This window comes from Salvia miltiorrhiza, chromosome 2 (genome assembly GCF_028751815.1).
Source record: "Salvia miltiorrhiza cultivar Shanhuang (shh) chromosome 2, IMPLAD_Smil_shh, whole genome shotgun sequence".
NCBI lineage: Eukaryota > Viridiplantae > Streptophyta > Magnoliopsida > Lamiales > Lamiaceae > Salvia > Salvia miltiorrhiza.
In genome coordinates, this window is record NC_080388.1 from 60604365 (window position 1) to 60619911 (window position 15547).

Genomic DNA, 15547 nt, shown 5'->3' on the forward strand with positions numbered 1-15547 from the left:
GTCAGCTTTACTCAAATTCAGTGTATTGCGAAATTGATTTATCACTTTTGTGTCGAATGTTTTTCACTGTCATTGCATTGGCATCACATCACCTAATGCAATATCTAAAATGCACGAAATGACTATCAACATTCCATATATTTGTTCACATACTCTTATTACATATACAGAATTCGTTACATTTTGAATATTAATATATTCATATTAGAATATGAATTGATGCACACTATATGCAACTTTTAATAAAAGAAAAATGGAACCCCCTTTTTTATGTGTAGACCCCAACTTTTCATTTCTCTTTTTAAACATGGAAATCATAAGTCAACCTCACCTCATCATTTGGTCTTGGTTAATAATCTATCTACTGCCATGCATCACTCCACTTTCTTTTTTCTTTAACCTTTGTATTATGCCTCTCCTTCCTTCTCTCACATCACCTTAGCTTTTTCTATATAAGCATCACACAATTTGATATCAAATTAAATTCATACATTCCATGGGAATTCAAGCCATGAAGGTGCATCACCTGCCACGTGGACTAATCTGGGATCACGACCCCCCTTCTCTCACCCTCGGCTGCAAGCGCTTCCGCCCCCTCGCCCCCAAGCTCTCCACCGCCACCGCCGCCACCTTCGATCTCAAGAGCTTCATCAAACCCGATCAATGTAGTCCAAGAAGCTCAGACGCTCAGAAGAAAGAATCATCTCAGGTAATTATTAAACAATTGCCACAACATAAATCAAATGAAATTGTCTACTTATGTCGCTCAGTGCATGGCGAATCTCCCATGATCAATTGGTATGTAACACTATTTAAAATAAACTAAGAATTAACGCCTTGAATGTAGAAAAAATTAATAGAGCAGGCTAATTTATTTTACGATTTTGACAATGTTGGGCCAAAATTCTATCAATTCAGCTCATTTTTATGATTTGCTTGTATATATGCAGAACCTCACTCGAAACAATATTTCATCTCATGTTCTGCTACAAATTAACATGAACTAAATAAATAATACAATAAAATACGAGATGAAAAACCATTAAAATATATCTCTTTTCTTTTTTTGTATATCCATATCACGAGCCACTTAATTTGACAAAATATCGTAAAAGATAAAATAAAATATAGCATTATTTGAAAAGCATGTTGAAAAGTGAGTATATGCATGTATGTATAGGTAGAGGCGGCGCAGGCGGGCGGAACGCGGTGGAATCCGACGCAGGAGCAGATCGGGATATTGGAAATGCTGTACCGGAGCGGCATGCGAACTCCCAACGCCCAACAAATCGAGCAGATCACAGCGCAACTCGGCAAATACGGCAAGATCGAAGGCAAAAACGTGTTTTACTGGTTTCAAAACCACAAAGCGCGCGAGCGTCAGAAGCAAAAGCGCACTAGCCTCGGTCTCTCTCCCTCTGCCCGAACGCCCTCTTCCATCTTCCTATCGTCGCCCAATGAGGTGCGCCCATTAATTAATTCTGCACGTGTATTCATGAAATTAAATACTATTAAATGTTTTTACAAAAAATGGTGCATGCAGGAAGAGGAGAACAATCGCTACAAGAGGAAGTGCGTTTTTGACGAAGTGAACAAATATTGTAGAGAAGAGGAAGAGCAAGATAGGACACTGAAGCTTTTCCCTTTGCACCCTGAAGGGAGGTCTTCTTTGAGGGATTAATTAGGCTTTAATTTTAGTCTTAATCTTAACTTCATTTAATCTTCTTCTTTTGTAACTTGCTTTTGGGTTGATCTCGAGAGAAGATCCGATTCCGATTCGTAATGTCTTTGTACCTTCTTTTCTCTCTCGTTTTCTTCGAATGTCAAGGAAATGATCTTCTCTTTGTGCAGATCAATTATTTATGATTAGTGTGACCTTCTAAAATTTAAATATTTGATTTGCATAATCTGGTTCCTAATGGATAATTTAAGTGTTTGATTTGAATGATTCGGTCCGTAATGAATAACTCGATCTGCACTAATCTTTCAATTGAATAATTACCCCAAAGTTGGATATTAATTGTTTAGTCTTTCTTTATCATATCAGTCTTATTTATCTCAACCACCAAACACCAAAACAAATGTGTCTATAGTAAAATATATTAATATAATCTGTTAATTTTAATAAATTAAAAATATCTTTCTCGTTAGACAGAATTATTTTCATTTTAATAATTTAGTTTGTAATAGGTCCATTGACATTTTTTTGAGAGAGAAATAGGTCCATTGACATTAAAATCCAAAGATGGTGACTAATGGATCAGCCCATTCAATGTGCCTCAGTAGCGCCGTTTAATACAAAGTTTCTCCGTAAATTCGAAGGGTGATTCTATATTAGTCCCCGTTTTACTCTTTATAGCTCCTTGTTAAAATACTAATAATAATTAATTAAAATTTTATTATTTTATCCTATATTCTATAGCCCTCAAATTAAATTAAATTTTAAATTTATCATTTCAATTTCTTTTTAGCCACAAATTTTCGAGATTTCTCTATAGCCTGATTTTCTTGTAATTGCTAATTGTTCATTGTTGAAACCGTCGGTGAAGCCCGACTCCTGGAATTTGCCGGCAAGCACCTGAATCTCATCCCCCAAAGAATACTTGTTTCTGTATCTTTCCCACTTAATTTGCTAATTGTTCGTTCTTTTTTTCTTCTTATGGTTCATAATTATGATTTGCTAATTATTGCTCGTTCTTTTTTTCTTCGTACAGTTTATAATTATAATTTGCACTATTAGTTTCCAGCTTCAAAATCCTCTTTGTTTCAATATTCTTTGAGCTTCTTTTTGTTCTTTGTTTCTTAAAGTAAAGTGAAGTTGTTGTTAATGTATCAAATGTTTGTTGATACAAGGTGTTAGCAAAGGCAGAGAGTTACAGAAAATATTTTTTTGTCCATGGCAGATAAAGAAGAAACAAGTTGATTTTGTGCTTTGCATTGGTGACGATAGATCTGACGAGGAAATCAAGAAACTGGGAGAAGATGATTTTGGGGCTACAGAATATAGGGTAAAACAGTACATTTTTAATTAATTATTATTAGTATTTTAAAAAGGGGTTATAAGGAGTAAAATGAGAGCTATGAATAGAATCACCCAAATTCCAAAGTAGGCGACTAATGAATCAGCCCATCTCAAAAATATTTATCACGCAAACTATTAGAAAAAACAGCGTTTGATCGTTAAAAATGAGAATTCGATCGTTAGTTAAATGATCAACGATCGAATTAACGATCATCGATATGAATCTATGATAATGGATGCAGATAATGTTGAATTCAACATTGCGTCATTAATTGAAGAACCTCAAAATCCTGCAGCTAGCCCGACACTTGTATGATATGTAAAGGCTCACAGAGAGAGAGAAAGAGAGTTGTAATCCGATGGTAAAACTCATACACAACTATCATTAGTAGCACGATTGATGAGTTTGAATTATGATCGACTATATAAGATTATTTTTATTTTTAAAACAATTAACATGATAATTCATTTGAGCATAGTAAAGAGTCACAGTTTGATGGGCATAGCCTTGAGAGGCAAAGCCTTCTGCAGCGAAAGACCAAATTTCTCAGTCACATCCACTTGATTTTCAACTCTCCAATCAAAGTTGTGAATGAAAGCCGCGAGCATGAGATGCAGCATTCTGTGCGCCAACGCGTGGGCGGGGCAGATTCTCCTGCCGGCGCCAAAAGGAATGAGCTCGAAATCCTGCCCCTTGACATCTATATCCCCATCTAAGAATCTCTCCGGCTGGAATGCATCCGGATTCCCCCATATTCTTGAATCCCTGCCTATGGCCCATATGTTGATGAGAACGACTGCGTTCCCGGGCACGAGGTGTCCCCCGATCTCGGCATCGTCCCCGTCCTTCTGCCGCGCTATGAAAGGGCCCGGCGGATGGTAGCGGAAGGTCTCTTTGACGAGGGCTTGTAGATATGGGAGTTTGGAGATGTCCGATTCTTGGAGCACTGCTTTGTTTTGTCCGAGGATGATTTGGAGCTCTGTCTTTGCTTTGGATAGTATGTGTGGATTGCGCATTAATTCTGTCATTGCCCATTCTACCGTACTTGATGTTGTGTCTGTCCCTGCTACAAATAGATCCTACCAAATAGTCCAATCAAAATGGATCTACTAGTGTCATTCCTTACAATTAACATCATCTTCTCATTTGTTTTATACTTCTTATAATTATAGTAGTTACTGCTTAGTCACAAGAGGTGTGAAGAATATTAACCAGGGGGCTTAGCCCACTGGCCACCGGGTCCTCACTTAAGTGAAGTGACCCGGGTTCGATCCCTCTTGGGAGCGAATTGGAGATTGGAGATATAAGGTGGATTTTGGTGAATGGAGAGATAAGGGGTTCTTGGAGTGGATGGGGAACTAATTACTAACATCTAACATGACTTTGCCCGATCAAAAAAAAAAAAAAAAAAAAGGTGTGAAGAATATTGTTTACTTTTTAGTCTCTTGTTTGAACCTTACTTTTTTCTTTTTAGACCGAAAGGGAATCTATTCAATCAAATTGTAACTTACAATATCAAGAAACCAAGAAGAATAGTTACACCTCCAAATCCTAACTTCCTGGGTATCAATAGCTAAATGTTGTTCTTTTTGTAAAAGTTGGGCGCCGTATTCTATATATAGTGAATGTTTTTTTGCTATAACGACGGCTGCAATTACATATACACTTATTTAAAGGGGTTATTGCCCCTAAATACATGAACTATGACCAAATTCTAGTTTATAACACCACCTTTAGATTTTGCCCCATAATACATCACCTTTCAATTTTTTCTAGAATCTCCCATGGCTAAAGTTTGGAATATTCAAAAATAACCCCATTATAAAATTCTTTGTACTTTGACCCCTAAAACTTATGGTTTTTGACTAAAAGACAATTTATACCTAAAATTGGGCTTAAACGGTATATCGGCTGGAAACTTTCCTCGTGCCCGATAGATTACTTTGTAATCTGGGTCTGGACTGTGAGACAATGCCACGTACTATTAAGCAAAAAATAGTTTAAAAGATCCTTGCACAAAATGGTATCAGAGCGGGTTTTTATAGAGGAATTATATATTTTTTAATTTATTTTTTGATTAACCCATGTGGGAGGAGACTCCATTTAAAGTTTATGGATCCGGACGAGTGTCCGAGATGTGTACACTACAGGAACTCTCTCCAAAATCTGGAGATAGAAACCAGTCGCTTTATAAGCGATCTCAAATGGAACAATCGAGTCCTCGTAACCAACCTAAGACGAGGAGGAGATATCGAGCTTATTCGCGATATCATCGCGAGTATCCAATTCTATCATGAACATCTCATGAGAATGGCCGCAGCTAGAGCGGCGATTGAACGAAACAGGGACGAGGCCCATCAGTCACACGATTGATGGAACCCAAAGATAAGGCGGGAGTAGTTTATCCAAACTACCAAAAGATCGAGCCAAGTTCTTCCGACAACGTCAACTTACGGGAGATCCAGAAGACGGTGGAATATTATGGCGTCAAGCTGTAAGATCTACCAATGGAGCTGAGCAGAATATCACTCAAACAAGAGGAAATATTAACCCTCTTGCGTGATATCCAAAAGAGAATGGAGGAGATCGAAAGGTGAAAACCATGCTCCGGAAAAATTCGGAATCAATGGTCCAAAGACCCGACGTCTACATCTCTATTCGATGCAACACCCAAAGAGTTGCAGCCGAATGACATAATCCGAATCATGAGAGGCAAATATCATGAATAGCCTTGACAGAATCGGATTAGAAGATCTACAAGAGTTAGCAGAATCTTTTGCTAACCTCAATATGGTTGATCTAAAGATGAACCAAGGAGATGAGGTGCCCAAAACCGAGCCTCACGAAGGAGAACCTTCTAAAAAGGGGTCAGCTCAAGACGAGGCGAGCCAGTTCCAACGAACCCGACGACGGAGGCCTCAGATGCAGGATACTCTTGTAGGAAAGGTCACACTGGAACCGGTCCATCCATATGGATTGATTCTCAACCTCGACGAAGCTAGTTTCAAGGAATGGGAGGGTCTCATCGACGAATGGGCTTTATCATTAAAAGTCGTGATTGCCACAATAGATTACGACAAAAAGGAATTTGCCAGAGTCTTCGAAGCTAGTTTGGCAGGCATGGCGAAACAATACTGGGACAAAATTAAGGTTCCAGCAAGGGAAGAAATGTTTAGTAGCACCTCAATGTATGATATCATTAAGGAAACTACTAGACAAATAAAGATCCATTTCTTGGGAATGGGTTTTTTCGAAGGATCCGCGGAGGAAAAGCGCAAGAAATATCAACAGGCACTTTACAATCTAAGGTTGATGGTGCTAGAGCCAAAAGCTCTCGATGAATTTTTGCGTATATACACCCTATATGTCCATATGGGGGAAGTTGATGATCAAAAAGCCATGGATCTCTTTTTCCCAAAGTTTCCGAGTCCATGGAGGGAAATGCTCATCAACGAGTATGTTTCACCAGGAGGATATCCACTTGATAGTGCATCAAGGAGGATGTCTTATGTCCACAAGAAGCTGTCCGAATGGTGCCAGAAGGCAGCGGACCAGAGAAATCTCAAGAGATTGAGGAAACTCAACAAGAAATCTCCATTGATGTGCGACAACATTGATCTTCCAACCGAGATTGGTGTTGAGTTGCTGTATCAAAGGAGGAGCCGAAAGAAACATAGGTACCAACCCTATGAAAGAAAGTCCAGAAGAAGTTCTTGGAAGCCGAGAACTATGTGGACCAGACAGAAAGCACGCTCATACAAGTCAGGCCAAAGGAGCGGACCATCAAGAAACCGATTCTCAAATCAAAAGAGAATCCCGGCGAGAAAAACTTTCAGGCGCACTCAGGCCAAAGCAAATGAAAGTTTCAAGGATTGCAACTGCTGGTCGTGCGGTGCAAAGGGGCATATTTCAACCAATTGCCCAGACAACGAGAAAAGAAAGATAAGAAGATTCGAATCCACACCGGATATCGAAGACGCTATCTACCACCAGAAATTGATACCCGTGTATCAATTCGAAGATATATCCTCTGATGAGAGTATATACGAGCAAGAAGAGATCTTTAGTTCTGAGGATTCGGAGATGACCGATGGATCAACCGAAAACGAGTCAGACTAAAGAGGAGCAAGAGGTTCACCACACCCAGAAGGAGGATCAGAATGGATTTACCAGCCATTTCCTGATTCCACAAGAAGAAGTGGTGAAGAAGCTCGTGAGAAAACTCAAGAAGGAAACCGAAGAGGTTCAAACCTATCAAGGGTTTTCCAATGGAAGATTGAATCGAGTTTTATATAGCTTGATTCCAAATAAAAGGAAGCATCATGTCTATTTTGGCGTCACAAACCAAGAAATGGCGCTTCCAATTGAGATCACAAGTAATCAGGTGGAAATCCAGCTGGTTCCAGCCGAAGAAATAAGGCAGGATCTCAAGAAAATGAAGCCAGAAGTCGCAAATACGATGAAATGGATTCATATTGGAGCAATTCAGTTGGTAATCAAATCTTCCCTTACCCCAGGGACAGATCAGCCAATTGACGTCGCACTCTGCGACAAAAGGGTCAGAGATGCTAGAGAAGCAGTTCTTGGAGCTTTTTGAGGCAATCTTTATGCCAAAAAGATTATAACCGAGTTCTATCCACAAATCGCTTATAATCTGCAAGATTCATCCTTCAGCCGAGCCCTGACTCTTTATTAGGACTACAAGAAGAAGGAATATTTGATAGATGGAAATAGGCCATACTCATTGACTTATCAAGTCTCGTATGCCTTATCAAATTCGCATCACACGGAATTATTTCTGGGAAAAGAATATATTGAAATTCCAGAAATATTCAAGGAGGTTGCCAAGGCAGTCAATCCAAGCCGAGTGGAGATTCCTCAGATCAGAGAAATCGACATCGATATTGGAGATAAGCCGGTGCTTAGCCATACTCAGAGTCTCAGACTAGGAGCACCAAGGCTATCATTCCAAGGAAATAGGCTAACTTCAGGGCCTATAACAAGGAGTTTCTCTCAATCATATGAGAGAAGGGCGATCCAGGAAACACCAGCTCCGGACATGAGAGTCAAGCTCAAATGTCCCGAAGGATGGAGACAAGTTTCCACAAGATTTGATACAACAAGCAGGGAAAACAAGTTTCCTTGTAGTACGTTGTATTATTTGGCAAATCCAGGAGATAACCGATACATCGGAACTCTTGAGGTTGGAGGTTTTGAAATCCAAACCGAAGGCCAAGCCGGACAAAAAGCAGATGTCCTGATCTTAGGACGGGATTTCCTTGACAAATATAAACCATGGTCATGGAAATCAGGAGGGATGGAGATTACCATTGGACGCCAAAGAGTGATGATCCAATGACCAGCCCATTCTCGATATACATCTCTGTTGGGATGTTATATGAGAAATTCAAAGCAGAATATTTTGCTGCTTATGTGGATTCGGGAGCAGGAATCTGTACAGCAAAACGAGGAGTCTTTCCAGCAGATGTGGAAGAAGATCTACCTCGAATTGCAGGAAGGGATTTCTCCAAGAAGATTTTGCTTCTTTCAAAGGGAGTAAAACAAACGGAAATATTGATCGGCGGAGCAGGCCAGACACCTTGGTACAAGGTCAAGACTCCACCAATTTATTTCCATGACACCGGAGCAGATATATTATTCGGAAATAATTTTCTGCAAAGCTTCAAGAGGTACATTCAGGACAATGAAGCCAGGAGGCTTGTGTTCACAACCAATTGTGATCACAAGATCATTGTGCAAAGGCTCAATGGAGCCTTTCATCGCTCAATGCCAATCAAATTCCGCAGCAAGCGTGGTGATGATGGCAGACTCCGGAGACCCCAAATGAAGGATCAAAGGAGATTCGGAGAAATTTTGCTCAAATGCAGAACTGAGGGATTCCCAGATTTCTCTGAGGAAAAAACCCAGATCCTCAAAGTATCCCTGATATCACACCAAGATATCAAGGAAGAAGAACAGGTATCCATTGCCGACGTCAAAAGGAGGATTCAGAAGTGTTACCACGAGGATCCTTTGGCATGGTGGGACAAGAACCAGCTCAGAGCAACCTTGAAAGTTAAAACTGGAAAGGAGCATGAGTTCGTAAGGTACAGACCTATCCTGATGAACCCTCAAGATCAACAGGATATGATGAGTATAATCAAGGAACATCTTGATTTGAATCTGATCGAAGAAGGAAGATCACCCTATAGCAGTCCTGGATTTCTGGTGAGAAATCATGGGGAGATCAAGCGAGGAAAGCCAAGATTAGTCATTAATTATAAAGGGATTAATGACATTCTTGAGTTTGACGGATACTTCATCCCAAGTAGAGAACACATCATCAACTGCATCAGAAGTGCAAAGGTTTTCTCAAAGTTCGATTGCAAATCAGGTTTCTACCAGATTCGCATGGAGGAAGGGAGTAAGAAGTTCACGGCCTTCTCAACTCCACAAGGACATTACGTCTGGAATGTCATGCCAATGGGGTTAGCCAACGCGCCTCAGATATTCCAAAGAAAGATGGATAATCTCTTCAAGGATTATTCTTTGTTTATGTTTGTTTATATTGATGACATTCTTATTGCATCAAAAAACATTCATGAACATGTCAGGCATTTGGAGATCTTTGCAGATGTTTGCCAACAAGAAGGACTAGTACTGTCTGAAAAGAAGGCAGTCATTGCCACTCAGAAGATGGAGTTTCTGGGAATTGAGATAGATGAATCTGGAATCATTCTACAAGATCATATTGTGGAAAAGGTCCAGAATTTTCCAGAGGATCTCAAGGAGAAGAAGCAGCTCCAAAGTTTTCTCGGAGTGGTCAATTTTGCAGGGATGTTTATCAAAAACCTTGCAGAACAGAGAAAAGTCTTCAGTCCACTACTGAAGAAAGATGTTCCATTCATATGGAAGGAGGAACATCGGGAGGGTATGAAGAGGTTAAAAGAGATTTGTAAAAATCTCCCGAAACTCTCAATACCTCAAGACGAGGATGACTTGGTCCTCTACACTGGCGCGAGTGATTTCTGGTGGGCAGCTGTGCTTACAAAGATCACCCCTTATGGAGAAGAACCTTGCAGATACTGTAGCGGTCTTTTCTCCAACGACGAAGCTGTGCGATGGCACATCAACGAGAAGGAATTCTTTGCAGTGCGAAAGGCGTTTAAAAAATGGCCGCTTTTCCTACTTGCTAAAAAATTCGTTTTGAAAGTTGATAACACTAACGTTAAAGCTTTCTTAACAAAAAAGATTGAATCTAAACCTGAAAAGGCTAGATTAATTAGATGGCAAGCAGAATGCCAATATTATGATTATGATATTGTCATTTTGAAATCTGATCAGAATGTTCTTGTAGATTTCCTTACAAGGGATGGAGCTCCCTGAAGTGGAGGCCATCGAGGCAATACAGGGGCAGCTCTTTGCAAGTCTAGAGCTGCTACAACAAGAATGGCAAAAGTGTGTTCTACACACTAAACAAGCGGGAAAGATACAAGCGGCTGACGAAGCCCAAGTATCCAACCAAATTGATGCTTGCTTCATGAAGATGTTCAATCTTCAGGAAGCTCTTGACAAGCCGCTCTTGCGCGTTATCCGAGATAATCGGATTAAAGCAATGCTTTCCGTACAGGGCGGATTACCTGTAGCAGGGGATTCAAGTACCCCTAGCACGAGTCCTAAGGCGCCGATTTCACAACCGGAGCCCAAAGGAAAAGATGTTGTTAAGGGGTCACACCCTGAATCAACATGTCAACCCTCCACCTCTGGGGTAAAAGAGGAAGAGATCAATCTTAGGCCCATGACAGGCCAAGCTAAGGTTGATACTAATTTTATTGATTTTTCTCCTTCTTGGCAGATGTATCAAGACAGGTGGGAGAAACTTCTCACAAGAAGGGGCATTAATCCGGGAAATTGTCGGGTTGATGTTGCAGGAAAATATCCAAGAGTTTGGATGACTCCAGGAGCCAATCCAAACGACGTCAAGGAATGGTATGAGTTTGGGGCTTTGGCCTCAGTTTGTACCACCTCTCCAGCCTTCAACGAAATCAAGGGTCTACCCAAATGGATCCAAAGAACGGTGTTTGAGGCCTGGGAGAACAACGAGTCCCTTAAACGGGGAGACGTTCTGGAACTGTACTTCTTCAGCGCAGCACCAGAACCTGTTGGAAAAGGAATCCATGAAGCTTTCCACTTCATCAAGCTTCGGAGACCAGATACGGGAGCCTTGAACCGGATCAAAGTTCCCGAATTTAATGCCGCAATCGTCTCAACATTTACGGAAGATCAAATCTCCACGAGACGAGCATGGGGTCTTTGGGTCTGTCTCACTGAGATGGACAAAATGAAGTCCAGATTTAAGTTCTTTCAAAGTTCAGATCTGGGAACGTTCCTGGTTAACACGATGACAGGGACAACGACTCAGTTTGCCGAGAAATCTTTCGAGAATAAAAGGCAAATGATATGGGGAAACAGGATAGCGGGGAGCAAAGAGACTCGTCGCAAATTCTGCAATATGGCTCATCTGAGCCATTGGATCGAGAGAGTCTGTGACCAATGTTCGTCGCAGAAGGAGCCAGAATTCGGCAAAGGTTTCTTTCCGAAACCTGACAGAAGGAGGTTCCGGTTTGATGAACATGACGAGCGTCAGACTCCAAAGGGAAGAACCCCTCGGGCACCAAAAAAGTAAGGTGGCCGACAAAGCAAAGTGAATCATGTGATTCACAGCAAGGATTGCACCCACAAAAGAAACGACAAAAGTGGGTGGAATGACAGGTGAACCACTCACCAAACGCTCCAGGACAAACGTGAGTGGAAAGTAAAGCAGTCGGCCCCTACCAGCATTATCACAAAGCAATAAAGTAAGGGTCCAGCACATGTGATGACACCAACAAATGTCGGCAATAATGGCCAACAAAAGAAGGTGGCTGTCAATTTCAAGCAAGCTGGCCACGAAGAAAGAATCCGAGGCCAACAACCAAGCAATAATAGAGGGATCCAGACCTCTATATAAACTCAAGAGCTGGAGAGAAGAAGATCATCGAAAAATTCACACCTATTTCACACAACACATATCTTCTCTCTAGAAAAATTATCTTTATATTTTAAATTCTAGTTTTTTAAAGTTTTCCATTTTAGTTTTAGTTTCCTTTTCTTTTATGTACACAAGAATTAGCTACTATGAGTAGCTAAACAAGTTAGTCTCCTCCCTTGGGGAGTTTTTATGAAATAAAATTAATTATTATATAATTCCTCTATAAACGCTTAGTTTTTGTCCAACTATTCCGATTGAGTAAAAATTTATCTTTTATTTTTCCAACAAAGTATTGAGTCGGCACTTAGTGAAGGAGAAGGGTTGCAACCATCTCTTGCGAGTGTGTGGTTGGTGCGTGCCGGGTGGGCAGACGAGCCGTAAAACGCAACAAGACTGACTCCTGAAGAAGACCAGTCGACAAAGGTATAATGTTGGTTTAAATTAAAGATTTATTTCGAAGTGTTACGGAAGCATGTTGGGCCTGATTAATTGTTAAACTGTTTTAGAATTCATAATGAGGGTATTTTGTCTTGGTTTTGAAATATATTGGGGTTATTCTGCAATTTTGATTATTTTGGGGTAGTTTTAGAATTTTCAGAAAATAGTCATGGGAGAAACTAGAAGAATCATAAAGGTGGTGTATTATGGAGCAAAAACTAAAGGTGATGTTATATTCTAGAAAATTGGGAAAGTTGATGTATTTATTGGCCAATACCCCATATTTAAATTATCAATTTATTTTATTTTATTATATAATATTAATAATAAATATCAATCAAAAACAATATCTATTATCAAATATCGAAGCTTAAAATAATTATACTATATCTTTTACTAAAAATAAAGAAAATATATGAAATTATGGAACAAAAGGGACATGAAAGTTGGGGAGGGAGGGAGTAGCAAATCACGCAAAGTGTTTGATAATTTGACTGACCAGAAGTAAATGTTTGATATCGTCGCGTGACAACTCCGAGTGGTTTTGGCGGGCCATGAGCGCTTCCAGCAAATCATCCTTCTTCTCCGGCGACTCCTCCCTCCGATCAATGATGCCATCAAACACCACCATCAATCTCCCCATATAACTCCCCGCGTCCCTCTTAATCCGCTGCGGATCAAACACTCCCACCATCGGAAAATAATCCGACACGTTGAAACTCCCGAAAGCTCGCATCAGTCCATGAACAATCTCCTTCAGTTCCTGCCATGCCCAACATCGTCAAATTGCCTAACAAAATCACAGAATAAGGATTTTTTCCCCTTACATGAGACAAGCCCTGGCCATAATAATCCGCGAAGTCCATCGAGAAGAGCGTGTTCGATATCAAATTAAGCGACGTCACAAACGCGGCTTCATTAATATCCACAGCTTTCCGATCAACGCAGCATTTGTCGACGTAATCGAGCAGCTTCTGCAGCTGTCGCCGCCGCAGCGCCCGGCCGGCGTCCAGGCGCGGCGTCGAGAACATCTCCTCTCTGCATAGTTTACGTAGGATCCGCCACTGGCTGCTGCCGGCGGGGAGGCAGGCGACCGAGAAGAGGTGATGACGGAGTGCTTTGGTTGCGGCCGTCGTCATCCTCCCCGGGAAAGCTTGGTCGTGCCGCTGTAGGATTTGTCGGGCGATTTCGGGGGAGGAGACGACGATAATGGGGACGCTGCCGAGCTTGAGATGCATGAGAGGGCCGTAGATTTTGGAGAGATTGGTGAGGGATTGGTGGGGTTTCGGGCCGAGTTGGTGGATGTTTCCGATTATCGGAAAAGGGTATGGGCCCGGCAATGATCGCCGCTGCCGGAGTTTCAAGTTTAGAAGATGGAAGCATGAAAAGGCGATGCATAGTAGTAGCATAAAAGATGCAAACTCCATCATATGATAATTTTTTTTTTTTGAAACTTCAGAAAATATATTAAAAAATGAGTACAAGGGGTACTCACAAAGATTAACAATCCATCATATGATAATTAGATATCATGTGAAATTTTGAAGCACACTTTACTGCATATGCAGGCGTTGCCTTAATTTAGTCCTAATATATATATATATAGTGATTAGAGTTAATGGGCTCAATTAGCACTTCTTGAATAAGAAAAGGAAAAAATGTCCACCCAAATAAAAATATGGAAAAACTAGCATTTTTTAATGTAAATGTACAATTATACCCTTAATACTGTTACACACTTTTTCGGAAAAGTGTGTAATAACGTAAAAGTGTGTATTTGCAAAAAAGTGTGTAACAGTGTAAAATACACTGTTACACACTTTTTCAAAAATCGTGTAATAGTGTATTTTACAATGTTACACACTTTTCTCAAAAATGTGTAATTACGTAAAAGTGTGTGATTGCGAAAAAGTGTGTAACAGTGTATTTTACAATGTTACACACTTTTTCGCTTATAAAATGTGTGTAATAGAGTATTTTATACTGTTACACACTAAAAGGGTATTTCAGTCAAAAATGCTATTATTTCCATATTTTTATTTGTATGGCTAGAATTTCCTATAACTAAAAGGTTTTTGCTAGAGTAGGGTGCTGCTTATACACCTTGATTAAGGATTTATAGATTCTAGTTTTAGGATTTAGGTACTCATCCCGTCAAAAAAAAAAAAAAAAAAGGATTTAGGTACTCATCGGCTCATTATGGAAGCAAAAGAAATTTCTAGAATTCTAAAATTCAAAATATTTAGATTGCGCATCGGATCGGGTACATTATATTAATATGATATTAATTATATTTCATTTTGTTAAATTGCAACGAGTTTACATAAATTTAAATAAATACGTATATGATATAATATAATATGAATTAAGTTATAGCGGAATGAGAATATTGCATAAGTATATAATACTATAAGTCTATATATATATAGATAAGTGATATGGATAGCTGCTTCGATTGGTCAGCAGCCCTATAATTAAGTAGCAGGCCAAACTTTTCATTAACGTAAGTTTGAATTTCTGTCTACATATAAATTAGAATTGAAAAAGGTAGAGGTTTGGTACGCTATTATTCTAAACACAAAAATTTCGATATAATCAGGTGTATCATACAATTGGGTTGACCAACATTCAAATCTTGACCCGTATTTTAATCTAAATCTGCATTCTGATCCAAATCATGTAAATGACACTATTCAGTTATAAAAATGACACTGCCTAATTGACACTATTCGGTTATATCACTGTAATATTTTAAAATGTTATAGTGTCATTTTCAATCTTATAGTATCAAATGCACGAAGTGTTATATATATTTCTGAATAAATCAATTATACACAGTGTCAATTACAATGTTATAATGTCATTTGTATAACATAATAGTGTCAATTGCAGGTAGTGTCATTTGTATAACTGAATAGTATCATTTACACAATTTGGGTCAAGATGCGGGTTTGGATCAAGATGTGTGGGTCAGAGTCTGAGTGCGGATCAACCCAATTGTACGGTGCACCCAGTTGTACCCAATACCACCTCTATTCTAAAAATAGTAATTCTA

The 15547-nt window shown here is 39.7% G+C and overlaps 2 protein-coding genes across 4 annotated transcripts; one reads left to right on the forward strand and one right to left on the reverse strand.

Moving 5' to 3' along the window:
* Positions 1 to 264: 264 nt before the first annotated feature.
* Positions 265 to 1850, forward strand: LOC131010806 (WUSCHEL-related homeobox 4-like). 2 transcript variants are annotated; one of them, XM_057938466.1, is made up of 3 exons: positions 265 to 709; positions 1181 to 1462; positions 1544 to 1850. In XM_057938466.1, the coding sequence occupies exons 1-3, from the start codon at positions 497 to 499 to the stop codon at positions 1679 to 1681; spliced, it is 633 nt and encodes a 210-aa protein (XP_057794449.1). In that variant the 5' UTR covers positions 265 to 496; the 3' UTR covers positions 1682 to 1850. The 2 variants fall into 2 exon arrangements, with proteins under 2 accessions (XP_057794449.1, XP_057794448.1); XM_057938465.1 differs by having other exon boundaries at positions 387 to 709; positions 1181 to 1850.
* A 1506-nt stretch (positions 1851 to 3356) lies between these two features.
* Positions 3357 to 14065, reverse strand: LOC131010808 (cytochrome P450 76T24-like). 2 transcript variants are annotated; one of them, XM_057938470.1, is made up of 3 exons: positions 13320 to 14065; positions 12992 to 13246; positions 3357 to 4102 (listed from the first exon to the last, which is right to left on the reverse strand). In XM_057938470.1, exons 1-3 carry the CDS (start codon positions 13920 to 13922, stop codon positions 3509 to 3511), a joined length of 1452 nt encoding a protein of 483 aa, XP_057794453.1. In that variant the 5' UTR covers positions 13923 to 14065; the 3' UTR covers positions 3357 to 3508. The 2 variants fall into 2 exon arrangements, with proteins under 2 accessions (XP_057794453.1, XP_057794452.1); XM_057938469.1 differs by having other exon boundaries at positions 12992 to 13255; positions 13320 to 14064.
* Positions 14066 to 15547: the final 1482 nt, after the last annotated feature.

Coding starts and splice junctions, on each gene's coding strand:
- LOC131010806 (XM_057938465.1), top strand. CDS start 497: ATGGGAATTCAAGCCATGAAGGTGCATCACCTGCCACGTGGACTAATC. Junction 710..1,180: donor AGAAGAAAGAATCATCTCAG/GTAATTATTAAA, acceptor ATGTATGTATAG/GTAGAGGCGGCGCAGGCGGG.
- LOC131010808 (XM_057938469.1), bottom strand. CDS start 13,922: ATGATGGAGTTTGCATCTTTTATGCTACTACTATGCATCGCCTTTTCA. Junction 13,256..13,319: donor ATGGCCAGGGCTTGTCTCAT/GTAAGGGGAAAA, acceptor TGGGCATGGCAG/GAACTGAAGGAGATTGTTCA. Junction 4,103..12,991: donor ATATCAAACATTTACTTCTG/GTCAGTCAAATT, acceptor ACTATTTGGTAG/GATCTATTTGTAGCAGGGAC.